The following is a 22,500-nucleotide window of genomic DNA, read 5'->3' on the forward strand; positions in this document are numbered from 1 at the left end:
AGATGAACGGTGATGACTCCTGATGAAATATTGGCAGCTTTTGATGCTTCTAGTGATGTCGATACTGATAATGAAGGTAATTTGGAAGATAATTTGAGCTGGGTCGATAGTGACGCAGATCAAATGTGTAGCTTGTACAGCACTGCTAGATAAACGAATCGGTGACCAATGAGGGTCTTTTATGGAATGATTGACAGCGCTGCGGTGAATGCGTATGTTATTTTTATTGAAAATGTGCAGAATTATGCATCTAAGAATTTGGACAAACGCAATAAGTTTCTGAAGGAAGTCGCAGTTGCACTGATCACTCCATATGAGAGTCAGCGATTGGATGTGCATCAGACGCCAAAGGATGTCAAGCAAATCATCCGTAGCTGCGGAGTTTTGCAGGCACCATCAGACGTTCCAAGTGACACTAGCAGTGTTACAGGACAGCGCAAACAGTGCTATGTTTGGCTTAAATCGAAGGACAAAAAGACAAGATTTGTTTGCAATGACTGCAAGAAGTTCATTTGTGAAGAATATGGCACTATGACGTGCAGTGAATGCAAGGACTAAATTTATTGCCAGATCATTCGTTGTCCTTATGTTTTAACTAAAATCCAGACAGTTGCAGTTATTGTGCATTTTCTTTTATTGAATTTGAATACTTTTAGTTATTAGTGAAGCACTTTGGTATAAATTTCAGTTAGTGTTTGAGGATGACAAATCACTTCAACGTTACGTTTGATTTCATAACTGTGTTCTGAAATGACAGAATAAAACTTTATTATTCTGAACAGTCAGCATGTCATATAGACCCCATGGTACCAAAGCAGTGATTTTTTTCATGGTTTAACCCCTTTACCCCCAAGGGTGGTTTGCACGTTAATGACCGGGCCAATTTTTACAATTCTGACCACTGTCCCTTTATGAGGTTATAACTCTGGAACGCTTCAATGGATCCCAGTGATTCTGACATTGTTTTCTCGTGACATATTGTACTTCATGACAATGGTAAAAATTCTTTGATAATACCTGCGTTTATTTGTGAAAAAAACGGAAATTTGGCGAAAATTATGAAAATTTCGCAATTTTCCAACTTTGAATTTTTATGCAATTAAATCACAGAGATATGTCACACAAAATACTTAATAAGTAACATTTCCCACATGTCTACTTTACATCAGCACAATTTTGGAACCAAAATTTTTTTTTGTTAGGGAGTTATAAGGGTTAAAAGTTGACCAGCAATTTCTCATTTCTACAACACCATTTAATTTAAGGGACCACATCTCATTTGAAGTCATTTTGAGGGGTCTATATGATAGAAAATACCCAAGTGTGACACCATTCTAAAAACTACACCCCTCAAGGTGCTCAAAACCATATTCAAGAAGTTTATTAACCCTTCTGGTGCTTCACAGGAATTTTTTGAATGTTTAAATAAAAATGAACATTTAACTTTTTTTCACAAAAAATTTAATTCAGCTCCAATTTGTTTTATTTTACCAAGGGTAACAGGAGAAAATGGACCCCAAACATTGTTGTACAATTTGTCCTGAGTATGCCAATACCCCACATGTGGGGGTAAACCACTGTTTGGGCGCATGGCAGAGCTCGGAAGCGAAGGAGGGCAATTTGACTTTTCAATGCAAAATTGACTGGAATTGAGATGGGACGCCATGTTTCGTTTGGAGAGCCCCTGATGTGGCTAAACATTGAAACCCCCCAAAAGTGACACCATTTTGGAAAGTAGACCCCCTAACGAACTTATCTAGAGGTGTGGTGAGCACTTTGACCCACCAAGTGCTTCACAGAAGTTTATAATGTAGAACCGGAAAAATAAAAAATCATATTTTTTCACAAAAATTATCTTTTTGCCCCCAATTTTTTATTTTCCCAAGGGTAAGAGAAGAAATTGGACCCCAAAAGTTGTTGTACAATTTGTCCTGAGTACGCTGATACCCCATATGTGGGGGTAAACCACTGTTTGGGCGGATGGGAGAGCTGGGAAGGGAAGGAGCGCCGTTTGAGTTTTCAAAGCAAAATTGACAGGAATTGAGATGGGACGCCATGTTGCGTTTGAAGAGCCACTGATGTGCCTAAACATTGAAACCCCCCACAAATGACACCATTTTGGAAAGTAGACCCCCTAAGGAACTTATCTAGAGGTGTGGTGAGCACTTTGACCCACCAAGTGCTTCACAGAAGTTTATAATGCAGAGCCGTAAAAATAAAACATCACAGATCAGTGATCTGACAGTTTGCACAGCACTCTGTCAGATCACCGATCTGATAGCAGTGCAGGCTGCTTCACAGTGCCTGCTCTAAGCAGGCTCTGTGAAGCCACCTCCCTCCCTGCAGGACCCGGATCCGCGGCCATCTTGGATCCGGGGCTGGAGGGAGCAGGGAGGGAGGTGAGACCCTCGCAGCAACGCGATCACATCGCGTTGCTGCGGGGGGCTCAGGGAAGCCCGCAGGGAGCCCCCTCCCTGCGGGAAGCTTCCCTGTACCGCCGGCACATCGCGATCATCTTTGATCGCGGTGTGCCGGGGGTTAATGTGCCGGGGGCGGTCCGTGACCGCTCCTGGCACATAGTGCCGGATGTCAGCTGCGATAGGCAGCTGACACCCGGCCGCGATCGGCGGCGCTCCCCCCGTGAGCACCGCCGATCGCGCTGGATGTACTATCCCGTCCATGGTCATAGGGGCCCACCCCACATGGACGGGATAGTACGTCCGATGTCAGAAAGGGGTTAACAGCAGGGTTAAAGACAATTCTCAGGCAGGTTCTGAGTGCTCTGGACTGTGGATGCTGAAGCCTTCAATAAAAAGGTAAAGAGACTGCAACCTTGTGTCCTCATTCTTCACTGCGCCTTACACCATTCACCATCTACATACTGGGAAGCCCTGGGGACACACCACCTGTGGTAAGGTATACCATAGGTATAGTTGCCATAACATCACCCCAGCGGACCCCTTAAAGCAGCGTCGGTCAGCCTGACCGAATACCACAGGTGGCGTCATGAACATTTTCCCTTTAAAGACCTTTCCCCTTTTACAACGGACCTCCCGAGGGCCACGTACCGGGTCAGCCACCGTGACATCCCCCTTGAGAACAGATGGGCCCAGTACCGAGTACCCCACTGCCCTAAGGGGGCACTCCATATAATCATATGGATTATTAATAATTGATTAATATCAATACTATACCAAGCATTGTTCTGATCTGGCCTCTATGCGGGTTTGGTACTCCTGAGATCTCAATCTGCGCATGAGATGCCTCTGGCGCTGACATCTTCAGAAAGGAAAGGGCCTGCAAAATGCCACACTCCTACCGTCGCCGATCTCCTGAATCAGTGACCCTGGCTCCTGTGACCCCGCTACACCGCGGCCACACTTCAGGCAAGACACCATTAAAATGGATTAAAAAGGCGCATCACAATTTTATTTACAAGTTTTTTTCCCTATTTTCCAACCCATAATTTGGGGTGCGTCTTATAATTCATTGCGTCTTATAATTCGGTGTGTCTTATAATTCGTCGCGTCTTACAATCCACAAAATATGATAACGGTTGTTTAACCCCTCTGTGACCTTAGACGTACTATCCCGTCGAGGTGCCCTGGGCTTATCTGACCCTGGACGGGATAGTACGTCATAGCCGATCGGCCGCGCTCACGGGGGGAGCGCGGCCGATCGCGGCCGGGTGTCAGCTGCTTATCGCAGCTGACATCCGGCACTATGTGCCAGGAGCGGTCACGGACCGCCCCCGGCACATTAACCCCTGGCACACCGCGATCAAAGATGATCGCGATGTGCCGGCGGTACAGGGAAGCACCGCGCAGGGAGGGGGCTCCCTGCGGGCTTCCCTGAGCCCCCCGCAGCAACGCGATGTGATCGCGTTGCTGCGAGGGTCTCCTCACCTCCCTCCCTGCTCGAGCCCCGGATCCAAGATGGCCGCGGATCCGGGTCCTGCAGGGAGGGAGGTGGCTTCACAGAGCCTGCTCAGAGCAGGCACTGTGAAGCAGCCTGCACTCCTATCAGATCAGTGATCTGACAGAGTGCTGTGCAAACTGTCAGATCACTGATCTGTGATGTCCCCCCCTGGGACAAAGTAAAAAAGTAAAAAAAAAAATTTCCAAATGTGTAAAAAAAATAAAAAAAAATATTCCAAAATAATGAAAAAAAAAAAAAATATTATTCCCATAAATACATTTCTTCATCTAAATAAAAAAAAAAAACCAATAAAAGTACACATATTTAGTATCGCCGCGTCCGTAACGGCCCGACCTATAAAACTGGCCCACTAGTTAACCCCTTCAGTAAACACCGTAAGAAAAAAAAAAAAAAAAACGAGGCAAAAAACAACGCTTTATTATCATACCGCCGAACAAAAAGTGGAATAACACGCGATCAAAAGGACAGATATAAATAACCATGGTACCGCTGAAAGCGTCATATTGTCCCGCAAAAAAAGAGCCGCCATACAGCATCATCAGCAAAAAAATAAAAAAGTTATAGTCCTGAGAATAAAGCGATGCAAAAATAATTATTTTTTCTGTAAAATAGTTTTTATCGTATAAAAGCACCAAACCATAAAAAAATGATATAAATGAGGTATCGCTGTAATCGTACTGACCCGAAGAATAAAACTGATTTATCAATTTTACCAAACGCGGAACGGTATAAACGCCTCCCCCAATAGAAATTCATGAATAGCTGGCTTTTGGTCATTCTTCCTCACAAAAATCGGAATAAAAAGCGATAAAAAAATGTCACGTGCCCAAAAATGTTTTCAATAAAAACGTCAACTCGTCCCGCAAAAAACAAGACCTCACATGACTCTGTGGACCAAAATATGGAAAAATTATAGCTCTCAAAATGTGGTATTGCAAAAAATATTTTTTGCAATAAAAAGGGTCTTTCAGTGTGTGACGGCTGCCAATCATAAAAATCCGCTAAAAAACTCGCTATAAAAGTAAATCAAACCCCCCTTCATCACCCCCTTAGTTAGGGAAAAATAAAAAAAAATGTATTTATTTCCATTTTCCCATTAGGGCTAGGGTTAGGGCTAGGGTTAGGGCTAGGGCTAGGGTTAGGGCTAGGGTTAGGGCTAGGGTTAGGGCTAGGGTTAGGGCTAGGGTTAGGGCTAGGGTTAGGGCTAGGGTTAGGGCTAGGGCTAGGGTTAGGGCTAGGGTTAGGGCTAGGGTTAGGGCTAGGGTTAGGGCTAGGGTTAGGGTTAGGGCTAGGGTTAGGGCTAGGATTAGGGTTAGGGTTAGGGTTGGGGCTACAGTTAGGGTTGGGGCTAAAGTTAGGGTTAGGGTTTAGATTACATTTACAGTTGGGAATAGGGTTGGGATTAGGGTTAGGGGTGTGTCAGGGTTAGAGGTGTGGTTAGGGTTACCGTTGGAATTAGGGTTAGGGGTGTGTTTAGATTAGGGTTTCAGTTATAATTGGGGGGTTTCCACTGTTTCGGCACATCAGGGGCTCTCCAAACACGACATGGCGTCCGATCTCAATTCCAGCCAATTCTGCGTTGAAAAAGTAAAACAGTGCTCCTTCCCTTCCGAGCTCTCCTGTGTGCCCAAACAGGGGTTTACCCCAACATATGGGGTATCAGCGTACTCAGGACAAATTGGACAACAACTTTTGTGGACCAATTTCTCCTGTTACCCTTGGGAAAATACAAAACTGGGGGCTAAAAAATAATTTTTGTGGGAAAACAAAAAGATTTTTTATTTTCACGGCTCTGCGTTATAAACTGTAGTGAAACACTTGGGGGTTCAAAGTTCTCACAACACATCTAGATAAGTTCATTGAGGGGTCTAGTTTCCAATATGGGGTCACTTGTGGGGGGTTTCTACTGTTTAGGTACATTAGGGGCTCTGCAAACGCAATGTGACGCCTGCAGACCAATCCATCTAAGTCTGCATTCCAAATGATGCTCCTTCCCTTCCGAGCCCTCCCATGCGCCCAAACGGTGGTTCCCCCCCACATATCGGGTATCAGCGTACTCAGGACAAATTGGACAACAACATTTAGGGTCCAATTTCTCCTGCTAACCTTGGAAAAATACAAAACTGGGGGCTAAAATATAATTTTTGTGGAAAAAAAAATATTTTTTATTTGCATGGCTCTGCGTTATAAACTGTAGTGAAATACTTGGGGGTTCAAAGCTCTCACAACACATCAAGATGAGTTCCTTAGGGGGTCTACTTTCCAAAATGGTGTCAATTGTGGGGGGTTTCTACTGTTTAGGTACATTAGGGGCTCTGCAAACGCAATGTGACGCCTGCAGACCATTCCATCTAAGTCTGCATTCCAAATGGCGCTCCTTCCCTTCCGAACCCTCCCATGCGCCCAAACGGTGGTTCCCCCCCACATATGGGGTATCAGCGTACTCAGGACAAATTGGACAACAACTTTTGTGGTCCAATTTCTTCTCTTACCCTAGGGAAAATACAAAACTGGGGGCTAAAAAATAATTTTTGTGAAAAAATATGATTTTTTATTTTTACGGTTCTGCATTATAAACTTCTGTGAAGCACTTGGTGGGTCAAAGTGCTCACCACACCTCTAGATAAGTTCCTTAGGGGGTCTACTTTCCAAAATGGTGTCACTTGTGGGGGGTTTCAATGTTTAGGCACATCAGTGGCTCTCCAAACGCAACATGGCGTCCCATCTCAATTTCTGTCAATTTTGCATTGAAAAGTCAAACTGCGCTCCTTCCCTTCCGAGCTCTCCCATGCGCCCAAACAGTGGTTTACTGCCACATATGGGGTATCAGCGTACTCAGGACAAATTGGACAACAACTTTTGAGGTCCAATTTCTTCTCTTACCCTTGGAAAAATAAAAAATTGGGGGCAAAAATATAATTTTTGTGAAAAAATATGATTTTTTATTTTTACGGTTCTGCATTATAAACTTCTGTGAAGCACTTGGTGGGTCAAAGTGCTCACCACACATCCAGATAAGTTCCTTAGGGGGTCTACTTTCCAAAATGGTGTCACTTGTGGGGGGTTTCAATGTTTAGGCACATCAGTGGCTCTCCAAACGCAACATGGCGTCCCATCTCAATTCCTGTCAAGTTTGCATTGAAAAGTCAAATAGCGCTCCTTCCCTTCCGAGCTCTCCCATGCGCCCAAACAGTGGTTTACTGCCACATATGGGGTATCAGCGTACTCAGGACAAATTGGACAACAACTTTTTGGGTCCAATTTCTCCTGTTACCCTTGGTAAAATAAAACAAATTGGAGCTGAAGTAAATTTTTTGTGTAAAAAAGTTAAATGTTCATTTTTATTTAAACATTCCAAAAATTCCTATTAAACACCTGAAGGGTTAATAAACTTCTTGAATGTGGTTTTGAGCACCTTGAGGGGTGCAGTTTTTAGAATGGTGTCACACTTGGGCATTTTCTATCATATAGACCCCTCAAAATGACTTCAAATGAGACGTGGTCCCTAAAAAAAAATGGTGTTGTAAAAATGAGAAATTGCTGGTCAACTTTTAACCCTTATAACTCCCTAACAAAAAAAAAAATTGGTTCCAAAATTATGCTGATGTAAAGGAGACATGTGGGAAATGTTACTTATTAAGTATTTTGTGTGACATATCTCTGTGATTTAATTGCATAAAAATTCAAAGTTTGAAAATTGCGAAATTTTCAAAATTTTCGCCAAATTTCCGTTTTTTTCACAAATAAACGCAGGTACTATCAAAGAAATTTTACCACTATCATGAAGTACAATATGTCACGAGAAAACAATGTCAGAATCACCAGGATCCGTTGAAGCGTTTCGGAGTTATAACCTCATAAAGGGACAGTGGTCAGAATTGTAAAAATTGGCCTGGTCATTAACGTGCAAACCACCCTTGGGGGTAAAGGGGTTAAGGGCATACGAATAAACGGTTTGAAAATTGCGACATTCTAAATTTTCTCAAAATTTCTCATTTTCACAAATAAATGCAAGTAATAAACAAATGAAGTACAATATGTTAAGAAAAAAAACATCTCAGAATCAGTGGGATCTGTTGAAGTATTCCAGAGTTAGTAACTCATAAAGGGATAGTGGTCAGAATGATAAAAACTGGCCAGGTCAGGAGGGTGAAAACTGGCTCAGGGAGGGGGGTTTAAATACAGGTATCGAACAGGTTTATCTCACAGGAAGGATCAGCTGTGATCCCCTGCTGTTCTGCCTGTATACTCTTTTCCTTCACCCTCTCAACCCATGGCCAGAAGCTGTGGTATGATCAGACTATGTCCCTGTACAGTCAGACACAGCCATTACACAGTACACAGCAGGGGCACATGTATAGGATTATCTCAGCACAGGAACATTATTATTTTTTTTTTTTTTTACACACGTCCAATTATGGAAGTTATTCCAAGATCTGTTGATTAAAATGTACTTTGCTAGTGGGAAAAACCCTTCAATAGTGGCGCCTCTTACTGATAGCTGATGACAAGTTCACTTTTTTCAGATGCAAGAGATATTTTTTAACCAACTCCCTTGAAATTAACAGTTCACAATAAATATGGCTATGCATTAACAACCAAAATGATTGCTTCAACTGATGGGACGTTATTGTGCCCAATAATAAAAGTGAAGCATCACCATTACTTTTACACACACATATAATTTTTCTGTGCAGCAATGGAAGAAGAAATGCACTTGTTCTTTAGCTTATATTAATTTTAAAGACAGACAGCTCTCTCCAGCGACCAACGATCCGGGGAACAACTTCGGCATCGTTGAAACGGTCTTCAACGATGCCGAAGTCCCCGGGTAACCAGGGTAAACATCGGGTTACTAAGTGCAGGGCCGCGCTTAGTAACCCGATATTTACTCTGGTTACCACTGTAAAAGTAAAAAAAAAAACAAACACTACATACTTACATTCCGCTGTCTGTCACGTCCCCTGGCGTCAGCTTCCCTGCACGGACTGTCAGTGCCGGCCGTAAAGCAGAGCGGTGACGTCACCGCTGTGCTATGCTTTCCGGCCGGCGCCGCTGACAGTCAGTGCAGGGAAGCGGACGCCAGGGGACGTGACAGACAGCGGAATGTAAGTATGTATTGTTTTTTTTTTTACTTTTACAATGGTAACCAGGGTAAATATCGGGTTACTAAGCACGGCCCTGCACTTAGTAACCCGATGTTTACCCTGGTTACAGGTGAACACCTTCGCTAGATCGGCGTCACATACGCCAATCTAGCGATGACAGCGGGTGATCAGCGACCAAAAAAAGGTCCTGATCATTCCCCACGACCATCGATCTCCCAGCAGGGGCCTGATCGTTGGTCGCTGTCACACATAACGAGATCGTTAGCGGGATCGTTGCTACGTCACAAAAAAGCGTGACGTTGCAACGATATCGTTAACGATATCGTTATGTGTGAAGGTATCTTTAAGGTACCTTCACACTCAGCAACTTTGCAACGAGAAGGACAACAATCTGTGACGTTGCAGCGTCTTGGATAGCGATCTCGTCGTGTTTGACACGCAGCAGCGATCTGGATCCCACTGTTATATCGCTGGTCGGAGCTAGAAGTCCAAAACTTTATTTGGTCGCTAGATCGGCGTGTATCGTCATGTTTGACATCAAAAGCAACGACGCCAGAAACGTTTTTACATGGAGTGAGAATGATAAGTGAGTCACCGTTACGTCACTGGATCGCTCCTGCATCGTTCTGGAGTTGCTGTGTTTGACGTCTCTACACAGCGACGCTCCAGTGATCTAGTTTAGGTCGGATCGTTGTCTATATCGCTGCAGCGTCGCTAAGTGTAACGGTACCTTAACTGATTGACTTCAACTAGGTAAAAGTGCCACTAATCTGAAGATCTAGGAGTCCCTGCAGCCAGCTATGCATCCGCTTTGTGATTGACAGCAGAGTTTCCGGTGTCTGCATTTCACTGCATTGGTTTGTGATAACTGCTAAGCCAGTCCCCATATCTTATCAGAAACAGCTATGGAAATGGACTAGCCAGTCAGCACCCTTCACACACATCACTGATGAAGGAGTAAGGGTATGTGCACACGTCAGGATTTCTTGCAGAAATTTTGCTGACAAAAACCGGACATTTCTGCCAGAAATCCGCATGAGTTTTTACCGCGTTTTTGACGCGTTTATTAGTTTTTCCCCAAATGCATAGAATAGCGGGGAAAAACGCAGAAAATCCGCAAAATTAATGAACATGCTGCCTTTTTTACCGCGATACGTTTTTTTTCGCGGAAAAAAACGCATCATGTGCACAAAACATGCAGAATGCATTCTAAATGACATCCTGAGTTTTTATAGCGTTTTTACCGCGAAAAAACGCGAAAAAAACTGAACGTATGCACATTGCCTCAGGCAAGGATACACATCTCCAAAGAATCTGCACTGAGGAACATTTTATGGAGATTTTTCAATACATAACAGAAATACAGTATATACTCGAGTATAAGCCGAGATTTTCAGCCCATTTTTTTGGGCTGAAAGTCCCCCTCTCGGCTTATACTCGAGTCATATACCCGGGTGTCGGCAGGGGAGGGGGAGCGGGGGCTGTGTAGTCATACTTACCTGCTCCTGGCGCGGTCCCTGCAGTCCCTGGCTTCTCCGGCGCTGCAGATTCTTCCTGTACTGAGCGGTCACATGGCACCGCTCATTACAGAAATGAATAGGCGGCTCCACCCCCATAGGGGAGGAGCCGCATATTCATTGCTGTAAATGATCGGTGCCATGTGACCGCTCAATTACAGGAAGAAGCTGCAGCGCCGGAGAAGCCAGGGACTGCAGGGACCGCGCCGCAGCAGGTAAGGGGAGCGCAGCGCTATAATTACCTGCTCCTCGTTCCGGTGCGGCTCCGTCTGCAGCGTCCTCTAGCAGTGACGCTCAGGTTAGAGGGCGCGGTGACGTAGTCAGTGCGCGCCCTCTGCTGAGCGTCAGTGCTGGAGACAGAGCCGCAGAGGAGCAGGTAATTATTGAAAGCGCCGGCGTCCTGAGAAGAGAGGTGAGTATGTGATTTTTTTTTTTATTGCAGCCGCATTCTATATGGCACAGCATTATAAGGAGCACCTATGGGGCCATAATCAAAGGTGCAGAGCATATATGGCACAGCATTATATAAGGAGCACCTATGGGGCCATAATCAAAGGTGCAGAGCATATATGGCACAGCATTATATAAGGAGCACCTATGGGGCCATAATCAAAGGTGCAGAGCATATATGGCACAACATTATAAGGAGCATCTATGGGGCCATAATCAAAGGTGCAGAGCATATATGGCACAGCATTATAAGGGGCATCTATGGGGCCATAATCAAAGGTGCAGAGCATATATGGCACAGCATTATAAGGGGCATCTATGGGGCCATAATCAAAGGTGCAGAGCATATATGGCACAGCATTATAAGGAGCACCTATGGGGCCATAATCAAAGGTGCAGAGCATATATGGCACAACATTATAAGGAGCATCTATGGGGCCATAATCAAAGGTGCAGAGCATATATGGCACAGCATTATAAGGGGCATCTATGGGGCCATAATCAAAGGTGCAGAGCATATATGGCACAGCATTATAAGGGGCATCTATGGGGCCATAATCAAAGGTGCAGAGCATATATGGCACAGCATTATAAGGGGCATCTATGGGGCCATAATCAAAGGTGCAGAGCATTATATATGGCACAGCATTATAAGGGGCATCTATGGGGCCATTATCAAAGGTGCAGAGCATATATTATTATTATTATTTTATTATTATTTATTATTATAGCGCCATTTATTCCATGGCGCTTTACATGTGAGGAGGGGTATACATAATAAAACAAGTACAATAATCTTGAAAAATATATGGGGCACAGCATTATAAGGAGCACCTATGGGGCCATAATCAAAGGTGCAGAGCATTATATATGGCACAGCATTATAAGGGGCATCTATGGGGCCATAATCAAAGGTGCAGAGCATATATGGCACAGCATTATAAGGAGCATCTATGGGGCCATAATCAAAGGTGCAGAGCATATATGGCACAGCATTATAAGGAGCACCTTTGGGGCCATAATCAAAGGTGCAGAGCATATATGGCACAGCATTATGAGGAGCATCTATGGGGCCATAATCAAAGGTGCAGAGCATATATGGCACAGCATTATAAGGGGCATCTATGGGGCCATAATCAAAGGTGCAGAGCATATATGGCACAGCATTATAAGTAGCATCTATGGGGCCATAATCAAAGGTGCAGAGCATATATGGGGCACAGCATTATAAGGAGCATCTATGGGGCCATAATCAAAGGTGCAGAGCATTATATATGGCACAGCATTATAAGGAGCATATATGGGGCCATAATCAAAGGTGCAGAGCATTATATATGGCACAGCATTATAAGGGGCATCTATGGGGCCATAATCAAAGGTGCAGAGCATTCTATATAGCACAGTTGTATATGGAGCATCTATGGGGCAATAATGAACGGTATGGAGCATCTATTTTTATTTTTGAAATTCACCGGTAGCTGCTGCATTTTCTACCCTAGGCTTATACTCGAGTCAATAAGTTTTCCCAGTTTTTTGTGGCAAAATTAGGGGGGTCGGCTTATACTCGGGTCGGCTTATACTCGAGTATATACGGTAATTTTTTCACACCATAGTTAATATGATATACAAGTAAGAAAATAAGAAAATAAATGGAAAAGAAATATTTTTCTTACTGTTTCATTCCCAAATAGAATGTCCACATAAGGCAAGACTTTCATGAGAGGCTCCTTAAAGAATTGACTAATGAAGGGGGCAGAAAGGTTCATGGAAAAGATCTTGTTGTTTTCTGAAGACTGGGTGGCCACTTTGAGGATAGATTCAGGGGAAACAGTCAGGAAAAAACCCTGCAAGAAAAAAAATATGGTGTTAAGTTATTAATCCTTCAGCTGTCCCCAGAAAATGCAAAATAAGGTCTCATTCACGTCTCTATACCCGTAAGAGTTCAGTGATTTTCATGAATAGACCATGTATCCATTAAAGTCTATGGCGCTGTTCACGTTTGTTTTTCTGCAGACAATCATGGAGATGTGTCTGATTTTGACTAGCATCACAAATGAAAAACATCAATACAAATCTAGGGATCCACGAAAATCAGAGACAACACACGGATGGTTGGATGGCATAAGTGTGCCATCTGTGATAACATTGTAATCTATAGGAGAAGCTTTGGCATTATTTATCCATACGTGAAAATAACGGATGGTAAGAAGTGACACATGGAGCAAAACCTGAGGAAACTCGGATCCAAAACACTGATGACGTTTTGTGTGTGTGAAGAAACTCAGCATCTGAATGAGGCCTTATGAGCAGAGTTGAGGGCTTACTAAAGTTATAGCACTTACCGAATAAGCTGCAGAGGGAACCCGGCTTCATGGATCGCGCCAGCCGATCAGCTGTCCGGCTCCGCAGCTGCATGTGTCACAGCTGTGTGACAGTCACACAACATACATGGAGAGCCTGTGTGTTGGGCTGTCCATGCACGTGTTGTGTCTGTCACACAGCTGTGACACATGAAGCTGCGGAGCCGGACAGCTGATCGGCCGGCGCAATCCATGAAGCCGGGTTCCCTCTGCAGCTTATTCGGTAAGTGCTGTATAGCTTGCCGAATAATCAGGAACCCGATCAAATTTGCTCAATTCTACTTATGAGCTCATCAAGTTATGATGGAGTTATGTGATAGTAAGGTCACTTTCCCATGGAACATATTTTCTTTTGATCTCCAGCAGTGGCCAATCTGCTGTGTTTTTGCACAATGGTAACTTGGCCTTACAACCTTAACACCACCAGTGAACTTCAATGTATATAAAATCTAATACTTTTTGCCAAGTTTAGGTATTCCAAGCAAAGCATGGCACAGATCAAATGGTGTGCCCGACAAGAACACACGTTCTCTGCTGGCTCAGGATTTCTTGCTACAACATACAGAAGCTTTTTAATATGTTAACTGCAGGGCCGGACTGGCCATCTGGCATATGCCAGAAGGGCCTGTCTGGTCGTGGGCCACCTTGTCTGCTACGTTGTTAAGAGAATCTGTGTTCTCAAGACCCCCATACTGTTAGGAGTTGTGATGGAGGTATCATTAGAAATATTGGTGTTGTAGTAAATCTTGCTTTCCTCCATGCAGGGTAATATTAGTATTATAACCCTTCCGGTGCTTGGGGACGGGGACAGCATGGGCCTGTGTGATTTCAAATGCCAGGGCTGAATTTCAGTCCCAGTCCGTACCCGGTTACCTGTCAGAAGACTTTCTTTATGATGTTCAGAACATACATGTAACACCACTACAGGAGGCTTAGGACCAACAAAGCTTGAGAGCATTATCAGCCTAAACAAGCAATTAAACCCTAATCAGAGGCTGATCAATTACCACAGCAGGGCTTACATCAGGAAACCGCCATGGTGTGGAGGCAGGCTGCCCATCTAGTCCTCCTTGTTAAAATTATTAGCTGCGTACAGTGGATACACCTTTATCATTAGTAATTACGGTACTATGTCTGGCAAGAATACTTAAGTAATCATGCTTCGTTTGTATTTAACAAAGAAAATCTGTAATATTCATATGGTTCTACGCATTTCAATAAAGCGTCATTTATAAACATCTCTAGTCCTCAAGATTTTCTGAAATAAACAATAAGTAAAGAGTAAGATACATAAAGAGTCCCCATACACAATAGATAGTACAGCTGTCTCGCTCTCCCGACTCCTCCATACACAGGAGGAGCTACGGTGTATGTAGGAGCTATGTTCTCTACAACAGACCTGCTGAGACTCATTTGACGGTGGCTTATCTAGAAAAAATAAATATCCGAAATCAGACATGATAGATTTTCTACACTTAATATCATCTGTCATGGAAGAGTCAGAAAGTCCCCATTAGACTTGTTGGCGGAGTTCGCCAATCCTGGTGAGTTCTGCAGCATTAGTCTGTGTATGCCCTCCAATTAACAATGTAGCAATGAAATAATATGCGTCACTACAGGCCTGTGACATGTGGCACTCGGCTGTCTGCCAGTCCAGTGCATTAGAGCACATCTATGAAGAGCAGGTCTCCGGATGGTGACTTTTGTGGGTAGCCCCGCACAGAACAGCAGATCTGGATGGGCATATGCTGGCTTAAGGGTTTGAGAGATAAATTACCATAAGTCTGGTAAGCAGGAGATAGGAGGGTACTGGCATACAGAGGGGCTGCTTGAAGCTGGATGCGATATTGTTATAGGAGTGCAGAACAAAGAATACAGAATGAGGGAACAGTGGGAACAAGTATTTTGTCTTTTTTTGCGATTTCTGTGGGGGGAAGCTTTGACAGTCATATTATAAATGGGGGCTCTGGAGGTCACTAATCAGTGGGGCTATGGTTGGGGCTCATGACCCTCTCAAACAGGGCTGTGGAGTCGGTTAGCCAAACCTCCGACTCCAACTCCTCAATTTCCATGACACTGACTCAGACGCCACAGCCTTGCTCTCAAAGTATGAAAGTTGGGAACAACTGCCTGACAAAGTCTATCACTCGGGCCCTTCCAGCTAGGCAAAACTCACAAAGTAAAGGTGCATTTACACTGCTTAATTATTGGGAACAACTCACTTCATATCAATGTCAACCTTCTCCAGTGCAATTATTATCTCGTAATCTGTGGTAACCTTGCTAGCTGCTATCTGGAATAATATATGAACACATACTAACAAGTTTTGTTTGTCTTTTTAGATTAATGCGCTAAAGGAAAAAAAAATACACTTGTGAAAAAAATGTGAATCTGCATATCTCCAACGTTACAGGCCATAATGCATCCCTGTAACTAGTCGGAGACTGGCCTATCACTAGAGATGCAGTATATATAAAAAAATAAAGAGCCACAGACCAGAGTGGAGTTGTTTCTATTGAGAAAATCACAACAATTTTTTCTAATTAGTCCACATTTTTTAATAATCCTTTGATACTGCCATTCGTGTATCCTAAATGCAATAACACATTAAAGATGTTACGCAGTGAACAATAAGGCTGGTGTCACACTAGCAGTATTTGGTCAGTATTTTACACCAGTGGATGATAAATGCAGAAGTGGTGCATATGTTTCTATTATACTTTTCCTCTAATTGTTCCACTCCTGGTTTTGGCTACAAATACTGATGAAAAATACTGACCAAATACTGCTAGTGTGATGGCAGCCTAACTGTTCATGTATGCACAATGTTCAGTCCAACTCTTCATGCACGTGACTGAGGCCTGTGGTAGCATTCCCCACCCATCCACTTATGGTCACCTTTAGGCACTAGCACTAGTTGGACACACTCTGTGAGCACAGAAAGTCTGTTCAAACCAAGTACAGGCACTCGTGCATTATGGCGGGGCCAATCCTTTTAGTGACCCCTTCCCATCTGTTTTCCATGTATCTTTGGCCCCTCTCTGGCTCTACATAACACGAGCTGTCAATTAAAGAAGTGGAGGTTGGAGATGGAACAAAAACAACAGGGTGGGAAGGTGCACTTAAGGAGAACCTGCCAGGTCCGCAGTGCCCCCAGAACCACCAGCAGTTGCGTCTGCATATGTAGACATCCTGCTTAACAGCCCCTGTGTTATATTACACACAATCAGATCTGGAGAAAAAGTATTTCTAAAGTCTGACTATAATATGTAAAAACGCATGAAATCTGCAGCAAATCCACACAAAATCCACATAAAAAACGCATCAAATCTGCACCTGCGTTTTCTGCCAAGAGATGCAGAATCCGCACAAAAAATTCCAGAGACAAATCTCTAACGTGTGCACATAACATAATACTTTCCTCTCCCAGCTCAGAGAAACCAGCTCTGATGGGGTTGGATTTTATTTTTAGGTTCATCAGCTAGATAAAGGACTTACACTCTGCAGCAGCCAAATGGTATTTCCTTTGTAATGGAGACTTCTTAGAGCACTGCTTAACTTTTAAGATGCAAATGAACAAACACATTTTTTCCAAAAGTGTATAAAGCCTTTACAGGTCTAAAGAGACTGCAGCACGCAAAGCCTTACAGCATAACAGACCTGGCGGATTCAATTTAACATGCAAAACGGAAAAGGATAAATCTAGATAATTGACACTTAATGGCTTAGCCTCCAAAACATACCACCAGCAATTACAGCATTGTTCTTCCTTGAAAAAGCCTGACAATAGGCTAGTGCGCTCCGCTGCTACCCAAGTGTATATGCAATGCTAACAATAAATCAAGTATTACATGGTGACGGGCAGAATATTGCCATTCATTCCTTTAGAAATGCTCATCTAGTTTTATAAGGCATTGTAAGCAGCAGCCAACGCTGAAATGATCTGCACAGCCCCTGGGGAGACATTATCTGATGATTAAGGCCGTATATTTCTCACAGAGGTGACAGATTTCATGGAAACCAGAAGCCATGAAAATGTTGCTTTGCTGTGAAAAATCGTGACAGGACTGGAAGCCGGAATATTTTTATAATTTTCTGTTTCTCACTTGTACTAGCCAAATTATAGTGCCGCAATCTCATTGCTAGCTCTAGTAACCAGGCGAACAATGAAATAAAAAATACATATATATGTACTCCTCCTATAGGTGAAGCGGATGCCCACCGCTCCTTACAAAGCCGGACTGGCTGTGGGAGTTCTGCAGATTTGCTGCCAGCTTCTCTGTGCAAATGTAATTTTATAAGACGTAGTCAAGTAGGTTCCATCAGTTTACAATATACATATATTCTATATATTTAGATTCACTGATGTTCAATAAAACAGAACATTGTGGTAGAGGGCACAATGTTCCAGCATGTATGAGATGGACGGTCATACAGATCCCTAAGGGTATGTGCACACATCAGGATTTTTTGCAGAAATTTTCCTGACAAAAATCGGACATTTCTGCCAGAAATCCGCATGCGTTTTTACTGCGATTTTACCGCATTTTTCACGCATTTTTGGTGCGTTTTTTTTTTAAATGCATAGAATTGCGGGAAAAACGCAGAAAATCTGCAAAAATAATGAACATGCTCATTTTTTTACCGCAATGCGTTTTTTCACGGGAAAAAACGCATCCATGCACACAAAACATGCAGAATGCATTCTAAATGACAGAATGCATAATGTATGTTTTTTTCATGAGTTTTTATAGCGTTTTTAGCATGAAAAAACGCGGAAAAACCTGAACATGTGCACATAGCCTAGATGCAACGGAGGAACATGGCTCCTTAGTATAGATCCTGACACTAAGGCGCATTTACATGGCGTGGTAATAAGCAAGCTAGTTAACACCTTTAGAGGACCAGTAAATTCCAAAATAATAAAATCAATATATATATATATACTAGATGGTGGCCCGATTCTAACGCATCGGGTATTCTAGAATATGCATGTCCACGTAGTCTATTGCCCAGTGGCGTAGTCTATTGCCCAGTGGCGTAGTCTATTGCCCAGTGGCGTAGTCTATTGCCCAGTGGCGTAGTCTATTGCCCAGTGGCGTAGTCTATTGCCCAGTGACGTAGTCTATTGCCCAGTGACGTAGTCTATTGCCCAGTGACGTAGTCTATTGCCCAGTGACGTAGTCTATTGCCCAGTGACGTAGTCTATTGCCCAGTGACGTAGTCTATTGCCCAGTGACGTAGTCTATTGCCCAGTGACGTAGTCTATTGCCCAGTGACGTAGTCTATTGCCCAGTGACGTAGTCTATTGCCCAGTGACGTAGTCTATTGCCCAGTGACGTAGTCTATTGCCCAGTGACGTAGTCTATTGCCCAGTGACGTAGTCTATTGCCCAGTGACGTAGTCTATTGCCCAGTGACGTAGTCTATTGCCCAGTGACGTAGTCTATTGCCCAGTGACGTAGTCTATTGCCCAGTGACGTAGTCTATTGCCCAGTGACGTAGTCTATTGCCCAGTGACGTAGTCTATTGCCCAGTGACGTAGTCTATTGCCCAGTGACGTAGTCTATTGCCCAGTGACGTAGTCTATTGCCCAGTGACGTAGTCTATTGCCCAGTGACGTAGTCTATTGCCCAGTGACGTAGTCTATTGCCCAGTGACGTAGTCTATTGCCCAGTGACGTAGTCTATTGCCCAGTGACGTAGTCTATTGCCCAGTGACGTAGTCTATTGCCCAGTGACGTAGTCTATTGCCCAGTGACGTAGTCTATTGCCCAGTGACGTAGTCTATTGCCCAATCACGTAGTATATTGCCCAGTCACGTAGTCTATTGCCCAGTCACGTAGTCTATTGCCCAGTCACGTAGTCTATTGCCCAGTCACGTAGTCTATTGCCCAGTCACGTAGTATATTGCCCAGTCACGTAGTATATTGCCCAGTCACGTAGTATATTGCCCAGTCACGTAGTATATTGCCCAGTCACGTAGTATATTGCCCAGTCACGTAGTATATTGCCCAGTGACATAGTATATTGCCCAGTGACATAGTATATTGCCCAGTGACATAGTATATTGCCCAGTGACATAGTATATTGCCCAGTGACATAGTGTACAGCACAGAGCCACATAGTATATTGCCCAGTGACGTAGTGTACAGCACAGAGCCACGTAGTCTATTGCCCAGTGACGTAGTCTATTGCCCAGTGACGTAGTCTATTGCCCAGTGACGTAGTCTATTGCCCAGTGACGTAGTCTATTGCCCAGTGACGTAGTCTATTGCCCAGTGACGTAGTCTATTGCCCAGTGACGTAGTCTATTGCCCAGTGACGTAGTCTATTGCCCAGTGACGTAGTCTATTGCCCAATCACGTAGTATATTGCCCAGTCACGTAGTATATTGCCCAGTCACGTAGTATATTGCCCAGTCACGTAGTATATTGCCCAGTCACGTAGTATATTGCCCAGTCACGTAGTATATTGCCCAGTCACGTAGTATATTGCCAAGTCACGTAGTATATTGCCAAGTCACGTAGTATATTGCCCAGTCACGTAGTATATTGCCCAGTCACGTAGTATATTGCCCAGTCACGTAGTATATTGCCCAGTCACGTAGTATATTGCCAAGTCACGTAGTATATTGCCCAGTCACGTAGTATATTGCCCAGTCACGTAGTATATTGCCCAGTCACGTAGTATATTGCCCAGTCACGTAGTATATTGCCCAGTCACGTAGTATATTGCCCAGTCACGTAGTATATTGCCAAGTCACGTAGTATATTGCCCAGTCACGTAGTATATTGCCCAGTCACGTAGTATATTGCCCAGTCACGTAGTATATTGCCCAGTCACGTAGTATATTGCCCAGTCACGTAGTATATTGCCAAGTCACGTAGTATATTGCCAAGTCACGTAGTATATTGCAGTGACTAGTATACTGCATAGTGGCGTAGTATATTGCGCAGCCACGTAGTATATTGCCCAGTGACGTAGTATACAGCACAGAGGCACGTAGTATATTGCCCAGTCACGTAGTATATTGTCCAGCCATGTAGTATATTGCCCAGACACATAGTATATTGCCCAGTTAGGTAGTATATTGCTTAGTGACGTAGTATATTGCGCAGCCACGTAGTATATTGCCCAGTTACGTAGTATATTGCCCAGTGACATAGTATATTGCCCAGTGACATAGTATACAGCAGAGCCACGTAGTATATTGCTCAGTGACGTAGTATATTGCCCAGTGACGTAGTATATTGCGCAGCCACGTAGTATATTGGCCAGTCACGTAGTATATTGCCCAGCTACGTAGTATATTGCCCAGTGATGTAGTATATTGCCCAGTGACGTAGTATACAGCAGAGCCACGTAGTATATTGCACAGCGACGTAGTATACAGCACAGAGCCACGTAGTATATTGCTCAGTTACGTAGTATATTGCCCAGTGACGTAGTATATTGCCCAGTGACGTAGTATATTGCCCAGTGACGTAGTATATTGCCCAGTGACGTAGTATATTGCCCAGTGACGTAGTATATTGCCCAGTGACGTAGTATATTGCCCAGTGACGTAGTATATTGCCCAGTGACGTAGTATATTGCCCAGTGACGTAGTATATTGCCCAGTGACGTAGTATATTGCCCAGTGACGTAGTATATTGCCCAGTGACGTAGTATATTGCCCAGTGACGTAGTATATTGCCCAGTGACGTAGTATATTGCCCAGTGACATAGTATATTGCCCAGTGACATAGTATATTGCCCAGTGACATAGTATATTGCCCAGTGACATAGTATATTGCCCAGTGACATAGTATATTGCCCAGTGACATAGTATATTGCCCAGTGACATAGTATATTGCCCAGTGACATAGTATATTGCCCAGTGACATAGTATACAGCACAGAGCCACGTAGTGTATTGCCCAGTGACATAGTATATTGCCCACTGACGTAGTATATTGCCCAGCGAAGTAGTATACAGCACAGAGCCACGTAGTACAGTGGGGCAAAAAAGTATTTAGTCAGTCAGCAATAGTGCAAGTTCCACCACTTAAAAAGATGAGAGGCGTCTGTAATTTACGTCATAGGTAGACCTCAACTATGGGAGACAAACTGAGAAAAAAAAATCCAGAAAATCACATTGTCTGTTTTTTTAACATTTTATTTGCATATTATGGTGGAAAATAAGTATTTGGTCAGAAACAAAATTTCATCTCAATACTTTGTAATATATCCTTTGTTGGCAATGACAGAGGTCAAACATTTTCTGTAAGTCTTCACAAGGTTGCCACACACTGTTGTTGGTATGTTGGCCCATTCCTCCATGCAGATCTCCTCTAGAGCAGTGATGATTTTGGCCTTTCGCTTGGCAACACGGACTTTTAACTCCCTCCAAAGGTTTTCTATAGGGTTGAGATCTGGAGACTGGCTAGGCCACTCCAGGACCTTGAAATGCTTCTTACGAAGCCACTCCTTCGTTGCCCTGGCTGTGTGCTTTGGATCATTGTCATGTTGAAAGACCCAGCCACGTTTCATCTTCAATGCCCTTGCTGATGGAAGGAGGTTTGCACTCAAAATCTCACGATACATGGCCCCATTCATTCTTTTATGTACCCGGATCAGTCGTCCTGGCCCCTTTGCAGAGAAACAGCCCCAAAGCATGATGTTTCCACCACCATGCTTTACAGTAGGTATGGTGTTTGATGGATGCAACTCAGTATTCTTTTTCCTCCAAACACGACAAGTTGTGTTTCTACCAAACAGTTCCAGTTTGGTTTCATCAGACCATAGGACATTCTCCCAAAACTCCTCTGGATCATCCAAATGCTCTCAAGCAAACTTCAGACGGGCCCGGACATGTACTGGATTAAGCAGTGGGACACGTCTGGCACTGCAGGATCTGAGTCCATGGTGGCGTAGTGTGTTACTTATGGTAGGCCTTGTTACATTGGTCCCAGCTCTCTGCAGTTCATTCACTAGGTCCCCCCGCGTGGTTCTGGGATTTTTGCTCACCGTTCTTGCGATCATTCTGACCCCACGGGGTGTTTTTTTGCGTGGAGCCCCAGATCGAGGGAGATTATCAGTGGTCTCGTATGTCTTCCATTTTCTAATTATTGCTCCCAATGTTGA

The 22,500-nt window shown here is 43.8% G+C and overlaps 1 protein-coding gene across 4 annotated transcripts in view; it reads right to left on the reverse strand.

Moving 5' to 3' along the window:
- The window catches only part of ADK (adenosine kinase), a 390,840-nt gene that overhangs the window by 52,670 nt on the left and 315,670 nt on the right, over nucleotides 1–22,500 (reverse strand). For all 4 annotated transcript variants that reach the window (XM_069753001.1, XM_069753002.1, XM_069753004.1 and 1 more), the window contains one exon: nucleotides 12,688–12,858. In XM_069753001.1, coding sequence (XP_069609102.1) covers nucleotides 12,688–12,858 — 171 coding nt within the window. The remainder of the gene's footprint in view (nucleotides 1–12,687; nucleotides 12,859–22,500) is intronic.

The sequence above is a fragment of the Ranitomeya imitator genome, chromosome 2 (genome assembly GCF_032444005.1).
Source record: "Ranitomeya imitator isolate aRanImi1 chromosome 2, aRanImi1.pri, whole genome shotgun sequence".
In the NCBI taxonomy this organism is placed as follows: Eukaryota; Metazoa; Chordata; class Amphibia; order Anura; family Dendrobatidae; genus Ranitomeya; species Ranitomeya imitator.